Here is a 14138-nt window from a genome sequence, read left to right as displayed (position 1 = left end):
GTGATTTTAAAACAATATACATAGGAATATAAGTATAAGCAGAAGTATTATGCTGCCTGAAAGGGGGGAAACATATATAAATAATACACACAGACGCTAGAAAATCCGTTGCTATAGGATATCACAAAGAGCAAATCAATTCCTCAAATGCAACCACAGCTGATTTTTACATGCATGTAGCATATATACTGTTCTTCATGTTTATATGTTTATAGAGCTGTTATGGTAGAAAATTTCTCAATTATATGTTACAATTCATGCTCTTGTTAGGGGGAGCCAAGAAGATAGTTCAGCGGGATGAGTACCTTGTTGTTGAGTTCTACCCTGAGAGCCCACGTGGGAGAAGTGAAGGAATGACTCTTGTGAGTGGTCCTCTGGTCTCCATACATGCAGAGGTATGCACATACATTTGTAAATAATTTTAAAAGGCAATTGAATTTTTACTGAAGTATTTGTAACATTATGTAATACACATTAGTATAAAGGATGACAATCTTTAAATATATAATATGTTCATTTGTGCATGGTAAACATTTGGACAAAAAGAAGTAGATGTTTGTTGAATTGTGGTTGGGAGAATTCCTCAACCATGTAATAGCTAAGAAATTATGCTATATATCTTTCTCAATGTCCTCTGTAGAGCATATTTTACATCTTTGTTCCTCATACTGTATATCAAGGGATTTAACATGGGGATAATCAGTGTATAAAATATGGAAGCCACTTTATCAGTGTCGAAGGAGTGACTGGACTGGGGCTGTACATACATAAATATCAAAGTCCCATAGAACACAGTGACCACTGTCAAGTGGGACCCACAGGTAGAAAAGGCCTTGCGTCTGCCCTCGGCTGAGTTCATCCTGAGAATGGCTATGAGGATGAGCATGTAGGACACAAGAACAACTAGAAGAGAGGAAATCAAATTAAAAGCTGCCAAGACCAGAATAATCATTTCAATCTCATGAGTGTTTGAGCAGATCAAAGATATCAAGGGGAGACTGTCACAGTAGAAGTGACTGATGACGTTGGGGCCACAGAAAGACAAAGTGAAAATCTTTATGACGACCAGAAGGGAAACAAATGTGCAATAGCAATAGGGGATTGCCACTAGCACATTACACACCCTCTGGGACATGATGACAGTGTAGAGCAGAGGCTTACAGATAGCCACATAGCGGTCATAGGACATTGCAGACAGAATAAAGAGTTCACTAATTATAAACACAAGAAAGAATGCTAGCTGTGTCGCACAAAGGTTATAGGAGATTATGTTTAGATCTACAACAAAATTTATCAACATCTTGGGTCCCACAGCTGTAGAATAACCCAGGTCCGTGATGGCCAGGTGTCTGATAAAGAAGTACATGGGAGTTTGTAGCCTGGAGTCCATTTTGGTGAGGATGATCATGCCCAGGTTGCCTACCATGGAGCCCATGTAGATGACCAGGAAGAGTCCAAACAATGGTGCCTGTAGTTCAGGGCGCGCGGTGATACCCATCAAGATGAACTCAGTCACCACTGTGAGGTTTTGTTTTTCCATCAAGTTTTATTAGAAAATCTCTCCTGAAATGAGACACAATAAAAAAATTAGTACATTCCAATAGTATCACCTGACAAGTTATTCAAGTAGTGTTTTCAAAAAAGAGTCAAACTTTCAATCATAAAATATTTAAGATTAAACAGACTTTTATAAATGAATATATCTAGAAATAGAGAAAAATAAATCAAATTTTTGCAACTAATTGACTTTACCCACAGGAGCAAATCTTTCAATGTCTATACATGTTTTGATTATAGTAATGAGGAAACAATTCTACTATTTTATAATGGATAGATAATTGGTGAAGAAAGATGCACACACATATTAATGCAAAAGAATATTGATAACAAATGAAAAAGCTTGTGACAATCTTGTTAGGTAAGTGAGTGCCCTAATGTGTGGATCATGGAGTTGGTTATTAAGTCTATACATATGTAGAGGAAGACAACTACTGTTTTCCAATTCAGCATCACAAACATTTTACTTCAACAACTCCCAATAAACTACTGTGCATTGAAGTTCTCTGTGTGTGTGGTGTGTGTGTGACCATATGTATGTGAATACATTGTCAGTGTGAGGGAAGATGAACACTTGAAATCTGAGTCATCTTCCCAGCCCCTTAAAATTCATGATTTAAAGATACACCCTGACTCTGACTCTAAAACTCAATTGCTCATTTCTTTTGGAAACATTTGCCTATTTCCATCCCATAATTGTCTATCGAGCCAACAGTTACACTCACTTAGCTCTTTTCTCTGGCCAATTTTCCATATAAAATAGCTACATGAGAATAATTATATAGTCAAAAATATTCTAAAATTAATTTCTTATGGATCAGTAAACTTTGTGAGAAATTATTTTCTTTTTGTTTAATAAACAGTCCAAGTTACAAAAATATGGGTTGAATAATACACAGAATAGTGGTGTATATAGGATACAGTCTGTGAAGCAGAAAATTGCAAAGAAACTCCGGAAGATCCTAGGTCTCAAGGACATTAATACTCTCCTCTTAATATTTAAAATAATATTTTTTCTCATGCAGTATATCCTGATTACTATATCCCCTTCTTCTATTAACCCAGTTCCTGCCTACTTCCCCTTCTGTCTAGATCTGCTCCATTTTTTCTCTCATTACAAAACAAACAGGTTTTTAAGGGACAATAATAAAGTATAATATCATTAGATAAAAAGATCATAATTGGAGAAAAAGAAATAAACAGAAGGAAAAGGAGTCCAAGATAAATTCAATAAAAAAATACTCGTTCAGTAACATACTCAGTAATCCTTTAAAAATACTAAAATTGAAAAATTACTTTGGAAACATCACCAAAGAAGGTAACTAGTACAAAAATATGAAAATAAAATATTGAAAATTTATAGCTTCAAATTTTGCAACATATACATATATAATGGTTCCATATATATATATATATATATGTGTGTGTGTGTGTGTGTGTGTGTGTATTTGTATTTGTCAAAACACACATATACATATATATATATAAATGCAAATGACACTTATGCATCATCTCTTCTCAAAATTTTTGGCTTTCATGATAAATAAAATAATTTACATTTATAAGCACATACATGTGCAAACAAATATTTTCTAAGACAACAAGAATTACATGTTAACATGGTGCTCACTGTCTCATCGTATTTCAATATATTCAAATATAATCTGTTAAGGAAGGCATAAAAGAAAAAAATCTAGTTTCTTCAGATATCTTGGGAGACAGAAATCACAAAAACTTAATCAGAAACAGTCACTTACATGTGATGACAAAACCCGAGCAAACTCAGTCATTGCTTTAGATTCTGGACATGCGTACTGTCTGTCATTGTGATTGTAATGAAACTTCTCTTGATTCATCCGTGTGTTGCTTAACAAGGCACAGTTGAGTACAATTTAAAGATTTTTTTTTCACCTTTTGCAACTCCCCCTAAGGAGATGCCATACAATTTGCAGATTATCCCTAAAGCATTTGAAATATTAATGAAATTCCAGGAACTTAGCCACTAATTGCCAGGAGCAAAGGTATATTCATCTGTGACTTTGTACATTTAGTAATTGTGTATGGTAGCAATCCAAATTTAGGATTTTGTATAAAAGAAGAAATAGTAATATCATAAGAAGTTAATATGCTCATATTTACTGTAGAATGCTTTAAAAAATCTAAATTATGGAAAGTAATTTATGTGTTGAAATATGATTAGATAAATTAAAAGTAAATACAAAGAGAAATATCATTCAACTTAAAGAATGCAATATGTGATAATAAAAGTTGAACTTGGATACTATGATGCTGAGTAAAGCAAACCAGCACAAAAAGACAAGTACTGGGTAACCCTATGCAACACAGTGCAAAAAAAACAAGGACCCAAAGCTGCTTAATCTGAAGTTGGAGTTCATAATATGACAAGAAACCTTAATTTAAAATATACTGTATAATTAAACAAGTCTCTACTGTTTTATAATAAAAGTAACAGGAAATGAATTAAACATTTAGCATGTTATGATATATTTTTGTAACAGGAATTTACATTTAAAAATTACCCATTTCTCAAAATTTATTAAACTTAAGACATTATATGAATGTTAAAAGTCATGGTAAAATTCTGAAATATATTTGTGTATGTTTGTTTATGTATGTGTGAGAATACAGGCTTGCCTGTGAAACGGCAAATATGGGGAGCCTCCTTGATGGAAACAGTATTCATATTTGCTCCATATTGCACATCTCAAATTAGTTTGTCCATAAGTGCCTGTGGTTTCTCCTTCTCCCTTCCGTATCACTGTCAGAGCAATTAAGTTATATAATGTCTGTGAACAATCTAGCTGCCAATAATCTTCAAAAACTAATTTTATCAGCACGTTAGTTTTGTTTTCTATAGTAGAATAGAATTGCTTTCCACATGAATAAAAATAATTTAGTGTTTATATGTATTAATCGGTCCATGTTGTGTGTGGATGTGAGTATAGGAAGCTGCAGAGGCCAGAGACATCAGGGGCTCTTGGAGCTAGAGCTAGAGTCAGTGTTGACCTGCCTTACAGAGACTCTGGACCAAAAAAAAAAAAAAAAAAAAACAAAATCCTTCACAGAAAGTGCCCTTAACCCATAACTTTGTTTTTATTTTTCATCTTCTTAGTCTTTCTTTAAATAACTACTTAAATCATAATAATATTTTGTAAGTATAGTTGTTTGTAAACACTCTCCTCTTTATTTGACTTCTGATTGTAATTCTATCTAATGATTTCTTTTGCAGATGGGGTAAGAGCAATGCTGCTGTTATTTATTAATTCCATATTCACAAGTTCAGGGTAAGTATAGTATAATTAACATAAATCTAGATCATATTTGTAATATACTCCCAAATGTCTTCTCCCCTTTGGTACTGTTTCATGTCTTTTGCTGGTCTGTTGGTATTGAGTCTGTATTAATTCACTTATCTAGAGAAAATTTTCTAATTCTGATAAATATATACATTTATAATAATTTTCTTACTTTTTTGAAAATGTTTGTTGTGGCTATATTTGTGCTAGAAAAAACTATATTCTATTTGCCATTTTCTCCTTATCAGTATGTAGTCATCATCTTTTAATTCTTTTCCTTTCTTTCTTTCTTTCTTCCTTCCTTCCTTCCTTCCGTCACATTCACTTCCTTCACTTCCTCTTCACTGTCTGTCTCTCGTCTTCTGTCTGTCTTGTCGTGCCTTCATTTCTTTCTTCCCTCATCCTTCCTTCCTTCCTTTCCTTCCTTCCTTCCTACTTCCTTCCTTCACTTCCTGTCTGTCTGTCTTTCCTTTCTTTCTTTCTTTCTTTCTTTCTTTCTTTCTTTCTTTCTTTTTTTCTTTCTTCCTTCCTTCCTTCCTTCCTTCCTTCCTTCCTTCCTTCCTTCCTTCCTTCCTTCCTGTCTGTCTGTCTTTCCTTTCTTTCTTTCTTTCTTTCTTTCTTTCTTTCTTTCTTTCTTTCTTTCTTTTTTTCTTTCTTCCTTCCTTCCTTCCTTCCTTCCTTCCTTCCTTCCTCCCTCCCCCCTCTTTCTCTCTCTCTTTCCTATCTATGTTTCTTTGTTTCTTTCTGTCGACCTGTCTTTGTATCTTGAACATACTTAAACTACATTGAAAGAGATTGTATTAACTATTTTAATCATGGGGATTATGAGAAAGAGGTAATCAGGAAGAAACATATCCAAGAACTCACTTATGGGCTTCTCAAAGGAGAGTCATTCAGTATTAAATCTGCATCAATTCAAGCCTAAGTAAGAATGCTTATACGATTTAGATTTGTGGTTGATAAATCATTTGCAGTATGCCCTCTCTTAATGTCATGACTTTATTCTTTTTTTTTGGTTAACATACTAAATCCAGTTACTGTTGTCCATATATGTATGAATGTGGGATTCACCAACTAGAACATGGGAACCTACCAGAGGTCACTCCAAGGGGGGGGGGGGGAAGAATTGATTCTCTTTCCTCTATTGGCTATCAACTGCTAATTTCCTCATGAAAACATGACCTCAAGATCAACCACCCCATCTTTTCAGGACATTGGCTGACATGATCTGGTACAGGTAATTATAACTACTGCCAGTCCAAGAGTGTCATTTCAGAAGGCAACATTTGTCAGTATTCTACTTCATTTTTCTGTGCTTCTGTTCTTTCTGCCTCTTTTTCTTCAATGTTTTCTGAGCTTGGGTAGTGGGGGCTTAATGAGTACGTTGATTCTTGTTGAGTACTAAGTCTCATAGTCTCCACACTTTGAGCAGTTAAGTGTCTGTGCATTTACTGTTATTTACCACAAAAGTCTTCTTTAATTAAGGTTGAGAGCATTTGAGATATGTGTGTAAAAATATAAACTATCATAAGACAAATTGGCAACATAACCATTTAGTGAAAGCCCGACAGCAGACTCTACCCTAAAGCCTATGACTTTTTCAACCATGGGGTTATGGACAAGATTACAAGACCAGGCACAAAATTTCTTCCTGTTGGTCCGGCCTCATGTCCAGTCAGAAAACAGTTTTTGTTTCATGATAGTAATATTTCTATTGCACCACTGGGCACATCTTGCCTGGCAGATCATTGTTGCTATATACAGTATCCAGCTCTGTGTTACCACTTATTTCATTTTCTGCTAACCAGCCCACACAGTATTTTCTGACAGTATAAACCTAGCAATATTGAAGGGAGTTTCTCAGTCCATAAGAGATTGGTTTTTCTATAGCATACAACTTAAACATGTGATATCTTCAGCAATGGGAATTTATTTGTTTTTTATTTTTTATTAATCTATACATTTTTCTCAGCTCCCCTACCTTCCTCTCCCTCACTTTAAACTCTCTCCCATGGTCCCCATGCTCCCAATTTACTCAGGAGATTTTTGTCTTTTTCCACTTCCCATGCAGATTAGATCCATGTATGTCTCTCTTAGGGTCTTCATTGTTGTCTAGGTCCTCTGGGATTATGATTTGTAGGCTGGTTTTTTTTTTTTTTGCTTTGTCTAAAAACCACTTATGAGTGAGTCCATATGAATATTGTCTTTCTGTGTCTGGGTTACTCAATATGATGTTTTCTAGGAATTTATAATGTAGTCACAGTGGGCACCAACGACAATGACAGTAGCCTTTATTGTTTTAAAGAGTACTGATGCCCCCCTTGCTGACTCCTGATATTCATAAGGAATATCTTATACCTTGTTTTGTGATTTCTGTTTCCTATATTTTTGGAAGTGACAATATCTGATTAAATAATGTTCAAACTTAAAACTTGAAAAATCTCTTCTTCATCATCTTCTGATAATTGTAGAAGACAGTCTCACAGAAAACTCTTTGATCTTACTCATGCAATCACTCCATCATCCCCTCCCGTTCAAAGAGGTTCCCAGAGTCTGAGGTGAATGAGTTGTATTGTAGATATATGATGTATTAGTGATGGACTCCACAACTTTTCCTGTGTGTGTGTTTGTTTGATTGTGGTTTTTTTTTTTGTAATAGTCTCTTCTGTTTTAAAAAGAAGTTTCCTTTAGGGGTGAACATAACATTTATCGGTTGGTATAAGGAAAAATGCTTATAGATGTTTGTTAGTGTCTATGCAGAATTATATATTAGTGGCTGCAGATTATCCTTTAATTTCAACAAGCATGAAACCAATGAACACGCTAAATTGGGCAGAAAAAAAAGCCCATGAGGCCTTAACCATTCACAAAGAACTGTAAGCAATTGAGGTAACCTGGGGTTAAAAAAATCTTCCTCAGAAAAGAACACACCAGTTTGTTGTTCAGAGCCAAATGGTCATCACTGAAAACAGATATATGAGTAGGCATAAACAATGTGATAGAAAAACAATGGACAGGGATATCATGGAAAGCACTATAAATATATGTATCGGAGGATTCTGTGTTTTCCCCTGTTTTTTGTGCATATTACTTCTGGGTGACTCCTATGACAAATAAATTTATTTTTAGGAGTCCAGTATTCGATGGGTCTCCTTTGGTTTAAAAAAAAATTCTCTTTTTTTGCTTCCATGTGCCAAATGAAGCCAAAGTTTGTTTTCTCAGCACAAAAATATCAACTTTAGTAAGCAATACATTAGATATTCCTCTTTTCATCTCCACACAACTATAATTTACACTTTGAGAGCTTTCTAAATAATATTTAATTATGACTAAGTCTGTATTGTAGCATTTGGACAGATCATTTAGATTACTCCAACCAAAATATCCTCCATTCATGGGACTAAATATTATCACAACTTCTTTTACCCATATAACTAAACCTAAGGGTAAAAACAATCCTTATCATGACAAAGCAGCATCAAACTCTCTTGTGTTACTGTTATTCCTTTTATCCCTCCTGAGAAAATTTAGATTTGGATTGGATAGCTGAGAATTAACATGCAATATTGTCAATAGACATCACAGCATCATTTTTGGATCCATCCTGTATCTTTGCTGTTTCCCCAAAGTCTCAGATTCATGTGTTAGGGTTTTGATGTCTCCACAAATCATTGCTATACTTTTTCTCTTAGGTCATCTCCTATCTTCAGACATTTCATTTTTCTGGATGTCTCTGGAGTGCTGTCCTTGTCAGAAACATTTTAATGGGAGCCATCTGGGACTGTGTTTATTTTCTGGAAAGACACACCATGATGATAACAGAACATCTGGTCATTTCTATTGGTTAGTTTCTAGATCTTTCTATTTAAAATATAATTTCGATTATATCTCCTTCAGGACAAAATGCTTTTGAGCAACAAAGGAAACATTTTTTAATATGAAATAATTCAAAGTCAGTATTGTTAGAAGCAGTATAGTATTGGGGGATTTTGATGGGTATATTGATCCCTTTTTATTTTAAGTATCTATTGTACTAGTATTTTTTTTCCTTTTTTTTTTTTTTTTCTTTTTTTGGTTTTTCGAGACAGGGTTTCTCTGCAGCTTTTTTAGAGCCTGTCCTGGAACTAGCTCTTGTAGACCAGGCTGGCCTCGAACTCACAGAGATCCGCCTGCCTCTGCCTCCCGAGTGCTGGGATTAAAGGCGTGCGCCACCACCGCCTGGCTTGTACTAGTATTTTGTTATGTTTCACAGTAGCTTGAACTTGTGTGTTGTAAGGAGCACGATTAAATAAACTACAAAATTCTCTAAAGTGTTTAATGGTATAGGCAGGGCCATTACCAGTTTTTACTTGTTGTGATAGCCCTAAAAATGAAAAGATGTATATGAATGTCTAATGGCATCAAACGTTTCCCTCTGTGGGAAGAAGCAACACCATATTAGAAAATGCCCTGACTGTTACATGAAAATAGTTTAAATGATCAAAGTCTGAGCTTTGAATATCTGTTTGCCAAATAGTGTTAGATTTTAACCCCTGAAGACAAATTACACCAGCAGATGGCAACAGGTTAAAAGACAAACAAGAGGAACAAGCCCTGATAACTTGCCCAGCTTGCTTAGGGAGGCAAAGAGAATTGTACCTGTAAAGATTTTTAATTTTGAGGTAGTAGTTCATGAGAATTTTTAGTAGTTTTAAAAGAAAGAGTTAGGGGTGAGGACGAGGCCAGCGCATCAGCTTGGGCATTGTTGGATGTTAATGGATCTGGCAAATTAGAACAAATACGAATACAAGTTATGAAAAACTGCTGAGTTATGTTCATAAAGATGCCTAAAGGGAGTAAAATAATTGTGAAATAGCACTAGCACTTGGTTAGGATTTAATTTTTGCAATTTCTAGTAGTAAAACTATTTGAGCACAATGCAGATTGAAAATATTCAGTGGTTGGGGAATATCTAATAATCATCCTACATTTTATTCAATGGCACAATAATTTCTGTAGGTCCTTTACCAATAAATTGCTTAGGATGTGTCCTTCCATCATTATTAAGTCTATAATGTCTTATAAATAAGGAGTTGCAGGTTGTTGTGGAGAATTATGGCATACATAAATTTATTTAACACCATTGCCTTGTTGACTTATTACCACAGTAGGACATGAAGAGGAAAGACTGATAAGGAATTGATAGGGTAGAGAGGGATTAATGCTATGAGCTGCTGCCTTAGCAGTAGCTTTATTTAATAACCTGCTCTGGTTCAGGTGTTATTTTTCTTATAGAATTTAACCATGAGTCTCCAGAAAACAACTTAAAGAGTGGGGTCTAGTCCTTAGTAGTAGTAGGCAAATAAGAGCATACCCAATCAGTAGTGCCTAAAACCCTTTGTAAGTAACTGAGGTGTATTGTTCAGGAAGTTTTAAACTAAAAGGAAAATGGCAAATTTACTGCTGAGTAATAGTATATCCTAAATAATTATAAAACTGTGGATGTTGTATTTTATCTGGAGCCATGGTTAATTTTTGTTCTCTTAGTTTCTTTATCATGAAAAAATAAGTATTTATTTAAGTATTAATGAGTCGATTGGAAAAGGAGAATGTGATCCACATAATGAATGAATGATATCCCAGGAAATTTAATCAGCACCAGTTTAAGTGCTTTAGGTACAAAAGATTGAAATATAGTAAGGCTTTTCCTCATCCCTGTGGTAAAATCTTCTATTGATATCTTGTCATAGGCTGTTGGCTATTTAAAGTAGGGAGAGAGAATGTAAAATGTTCATTATCATCAAGATGGAAGGGAATAGAGAAAAAAATCTTTTAAATCAAGGATAATAATGTAAATATCTTATGGAATCAGAGAAGAAGCAGGGAACCATGACTGGAGGGATAAAATTTACACTCCTGAAATCATATAATAATCAAAATTTATTTTTGTCCTTTTATGAATTATGAAAATAATGTTCTAAAGGCTCTGTATGTTTTAGCTACCATTTTTCCTGTACTAGGAGTTGGGCTGGTTTTAATTTTTCCCATGAAGGATCCATTGGGCAATCCACATGGGATCATTAGAGATCCATCATACTTTTAAAGGTTGAACAAAAAATATGAATAAAATATAAAGATTTTGTATCAAAAGTCACAATAAATTTTCTTATTTTGCTAAAATTTTTAGAGCATTATTATATGGAAGCAAAGCTAGCTTTTTTCTTTTTTTTCTTTTTTATTAAAAATTTCCATCTTCTCCCCTCCTTCTCTTCCTTCCCTCCCCTCCCTTCCACCCATACCCCCACTTCCTCCCTCTCCAGGCTAAAGAGCCATCAGGGTTCCCTTCACTATGTTAAGTCCAAGCTCCTCCCAACTCCCCTAAGTCCAGGAAGGTGAGCAACCAAAATGACAAGGCTCATATATATGACTTTAAATAAACTTTAAAATAAATCTATCTATTTATTTCTTTATTTTTACAGACATCCACTATTTCTGGCTCTCTCCGTTCTTCTGCTATATTTCTGTGATAATCATTGAACCTTGAGGAAAGGGGCTTTGATATAACTGTTTCATTAAAAGCTGAGTGTTATCATGTTCTCTTTATATTAAACAGTTGTACATCTCTTTATTTACTGCTATATACTACACAAAGAATAAATTTATTTGTTTAAAATAAAAATAAAATAAATAAAAAATCTTGGTTTTAGTTATTTGCTTTAGGATCAACATTAAAATCATATATAGAAGGCCAAAGGTTGTCCTTGTAAATGAATTAAACTTGTACTTAGCATAATTACAAATTTAGTTCTGAGCACGTTAAGGAATTTGATACCTTAAATGTGACTGAACATTAATATGGCTCTCCTCTCTTTAAGAGTTTGCATATATAAGATTAGGATTTTGCTATAGTAGTATATTATTTGTATTTTAATAAATAAATCCTTCCTGAAGACCAGGGGCAAAACTAAAGCCACTACTGGCCAGGTAATGGTGGCACACACCTTTAATCCCAGAATTTTAAAGGCAGTGGTAGATGTATCTCTGTCAGTTCAAGGTTACCCTGGGCTACACAAAATCAGTGCAGAAATAAATCCAGGTGGTGGTATCTCACCTTAATCCCAGTACTAGGGAATCATGCCTTCAATCTCGGTACTAGAGGAAATATAAAGGAGAAGAGATAAATTTAGCTGGCTCGGTCTATAGCCACTCAGAGAGTTAAGACTTTAGTAGTTTGGCTTCCTTGCTTTTCTGATTTTCTGTCTCTGGGTTTTTATTATTAATGATACATTCTGCAGTTTTAGACATACATCTCTAAGTTAATTTTTGCTAAACTGAGTACATCTTTATAAACAGTAATTTATCATTATACAAAATCTATTCTAATCCAAAATAATAATAAACAGAGGGTTTATTAGGACTAAGAAATGTTGTAAGTGCTGAATTTTAAAATGGCAGCCATAGCTGGTTCTTTCTGGTTGTTTCTGCCAATGTTTTCTGTAGATGGAGGTGCCAGCAGTTCAATACTGCTGTCATGCTTCCATTAGATTGAATTTGTATTATTAATTATTATTATTATTTTAAGCAAGGAAACTGGGGTGACAGAGAACATTAAGCCTTCTTTTCCACTGTTGTCGCCTTTACATTTATATCTCCAGGCTATTCATGTACCATCCATTGCAACTTTCTGTTCACTAGACCTCCTTTCAAATACCTCATTCCAAACTTGCAAGTTACCGCTACTGTTCTTGTTTACTCTCAAGTCATGACTACTGTTCTTGCTTACTCTCAAGAACTTTGTGGTAAGGAAACATAGCTTTCATTGCAATAAAAGGTTCTCTCCATTCTACCATGAACAAAAAGTCATAAACAGACTTAATTAGCTGTGAATACTGGGAGATAAATTAATGCCTGGCCTAACAGGTCATGCCCACTCATTCCATAGCTGCATGGATGGTGTGGGAATAACCAACTGCTTTCTATTTGATTTAAATCCCTCTCCAAAGAATAAGTTCATGGACATGATTTCAATCCCAATAACCTCAAAAACAATAAAGTATCTAGAATAAACCCAACCAAGGAAGTAAAGTACATATAAAATATAAGCTTTAAATCTCTGATGAAAGACAAAGAAAAAAGAGACTAAAAAATGAAAAGATATCCCATGCTCATAGGTAGCTAGAACCAATATTTTGAAAATGGCCATTCTATTAAAAGATATTTACAGATTCAGTAAAATTAAAATAAAAATATCCATCTCATTTTTCACAGAAATAAGAAAAAAACACAAAATTCACTAAGAACAACAAAAAACCCCAACATCCAAAATGTTCCTGAACAAAAACATACATTGGTAGAGAGATTGCTACTCCAAATATTAATTTGTATTACAGAGACATTATAGTGATATTTTTGTTTTAATAAATAAATCTTTCCTTAATATCAAATTGCAATACAGGCCAGGCAGTGGTGGCACACACCTTTCATCTCAGCAGCCACACTAGTTAGCCATAGAGGCCAGGGTGTAGTGGTGCCTGTCTTTAAGCCCAGGACTAGAGAGGCATATAAGGTGGGAGGAGACAGGTCTTAGGCTCAGCCTCAGTCCAAGTATTTCTGGAGGCAGTATTGCCTATTTCTGTCTAAGGTAGAGGTAAGAGCAAGTGGTTGTACACTTTGTTTTTCAGATTTTCATTTTTAACACTCATATCTGTCTTTTGTTTTTTTATTACAAGATATAGCAAACAAAACAAAACAAACAAAAATGAACAACATATTACTGGCACACACAAAACAGACATATACATTAATAGAACAAAATCAAAGGCCTAAATTAAGTACAGGTAATTTCAGCCACTTGATATTTGACAGATACACTATAAAATATAAGCTGGAGAAAATTAAAATAAAGCATCTTCAACAAATGCCACGGGGCAAAAGGCAGAGGAATAAAACTGGACTAGCATCTATAACAATGCACAAAAACTAACTCCAAATTAATCTAAAACATGCATGTGAGATCTAAACTTGATAGAGGAAAACATAGGCAGTACCCTACATGGTATAGATATGAAAGGAACTCCTGAATAGGACTCCATTTGTCCAAAAATTAAGGTCAACTATTGATACTGATGAGTGTGATCTCATTAAACTAAAACTTTCTCAGGGAATCAACACCAAAATGCTTCCATATGATTAATTACAGGACTTAGTCTGTTTTTAATAGGATCATTCACTTGTTTACAGTTGAAAAAAAGAAAGCTTCTGTCCCAGTGAAGAACAGGAATCTTC

At 34.4% G+C, this 14138-nt stretch overlaps 1 protein-coding gene across 1 annotated transcript; it reads right to left on the bottom strand.

The window, feature by feature from the left end:
• Positions 1-598: 598 nt before the first annotated feature.
• Positions 599-1540, bottom strand: LOC119819035 (olfactory receptor 8K3-like). Its single transcript, XM_038337017.1, has one exon. It carries the CDS (start codon positions 1538-1540, stop codon positions 599-601), a length of 942 nt encoding a protein of 313 aa, XP_038192945.1.
• Between the last annotated feature and the right edge of the window lie 12598 nt (positions 1541-14138).

The sequence above is a fragment of the Arvicola amphibius genome, chromosome 7, assembly GCF_903992535.2.
Source record: "Arvicola amphibius chromosome 7, mArvAmp1.2, whole genome shotgun sequence".
Classification (NCBI taxonomy): domain Eukaryota; kingdom Metazoa; phylum Chordata; class Mammalia; order Rodentia; family Cricetidae; genus Arvicola; species Arvicola amphibius.
This window is presented reverse-complemented; position numbering and strand designations above follow the sequence as displayed.

Bases quoted from the DNA above. Each gene is read 5' to 3' on its own strand.
- LOC119819035 (XM_038337017.1), bottom strand. From the start codon at position 1,540: ATGGAAAAACAAAACCTCACAGTGGTGACTGAGTTCATCTTGATGGGT.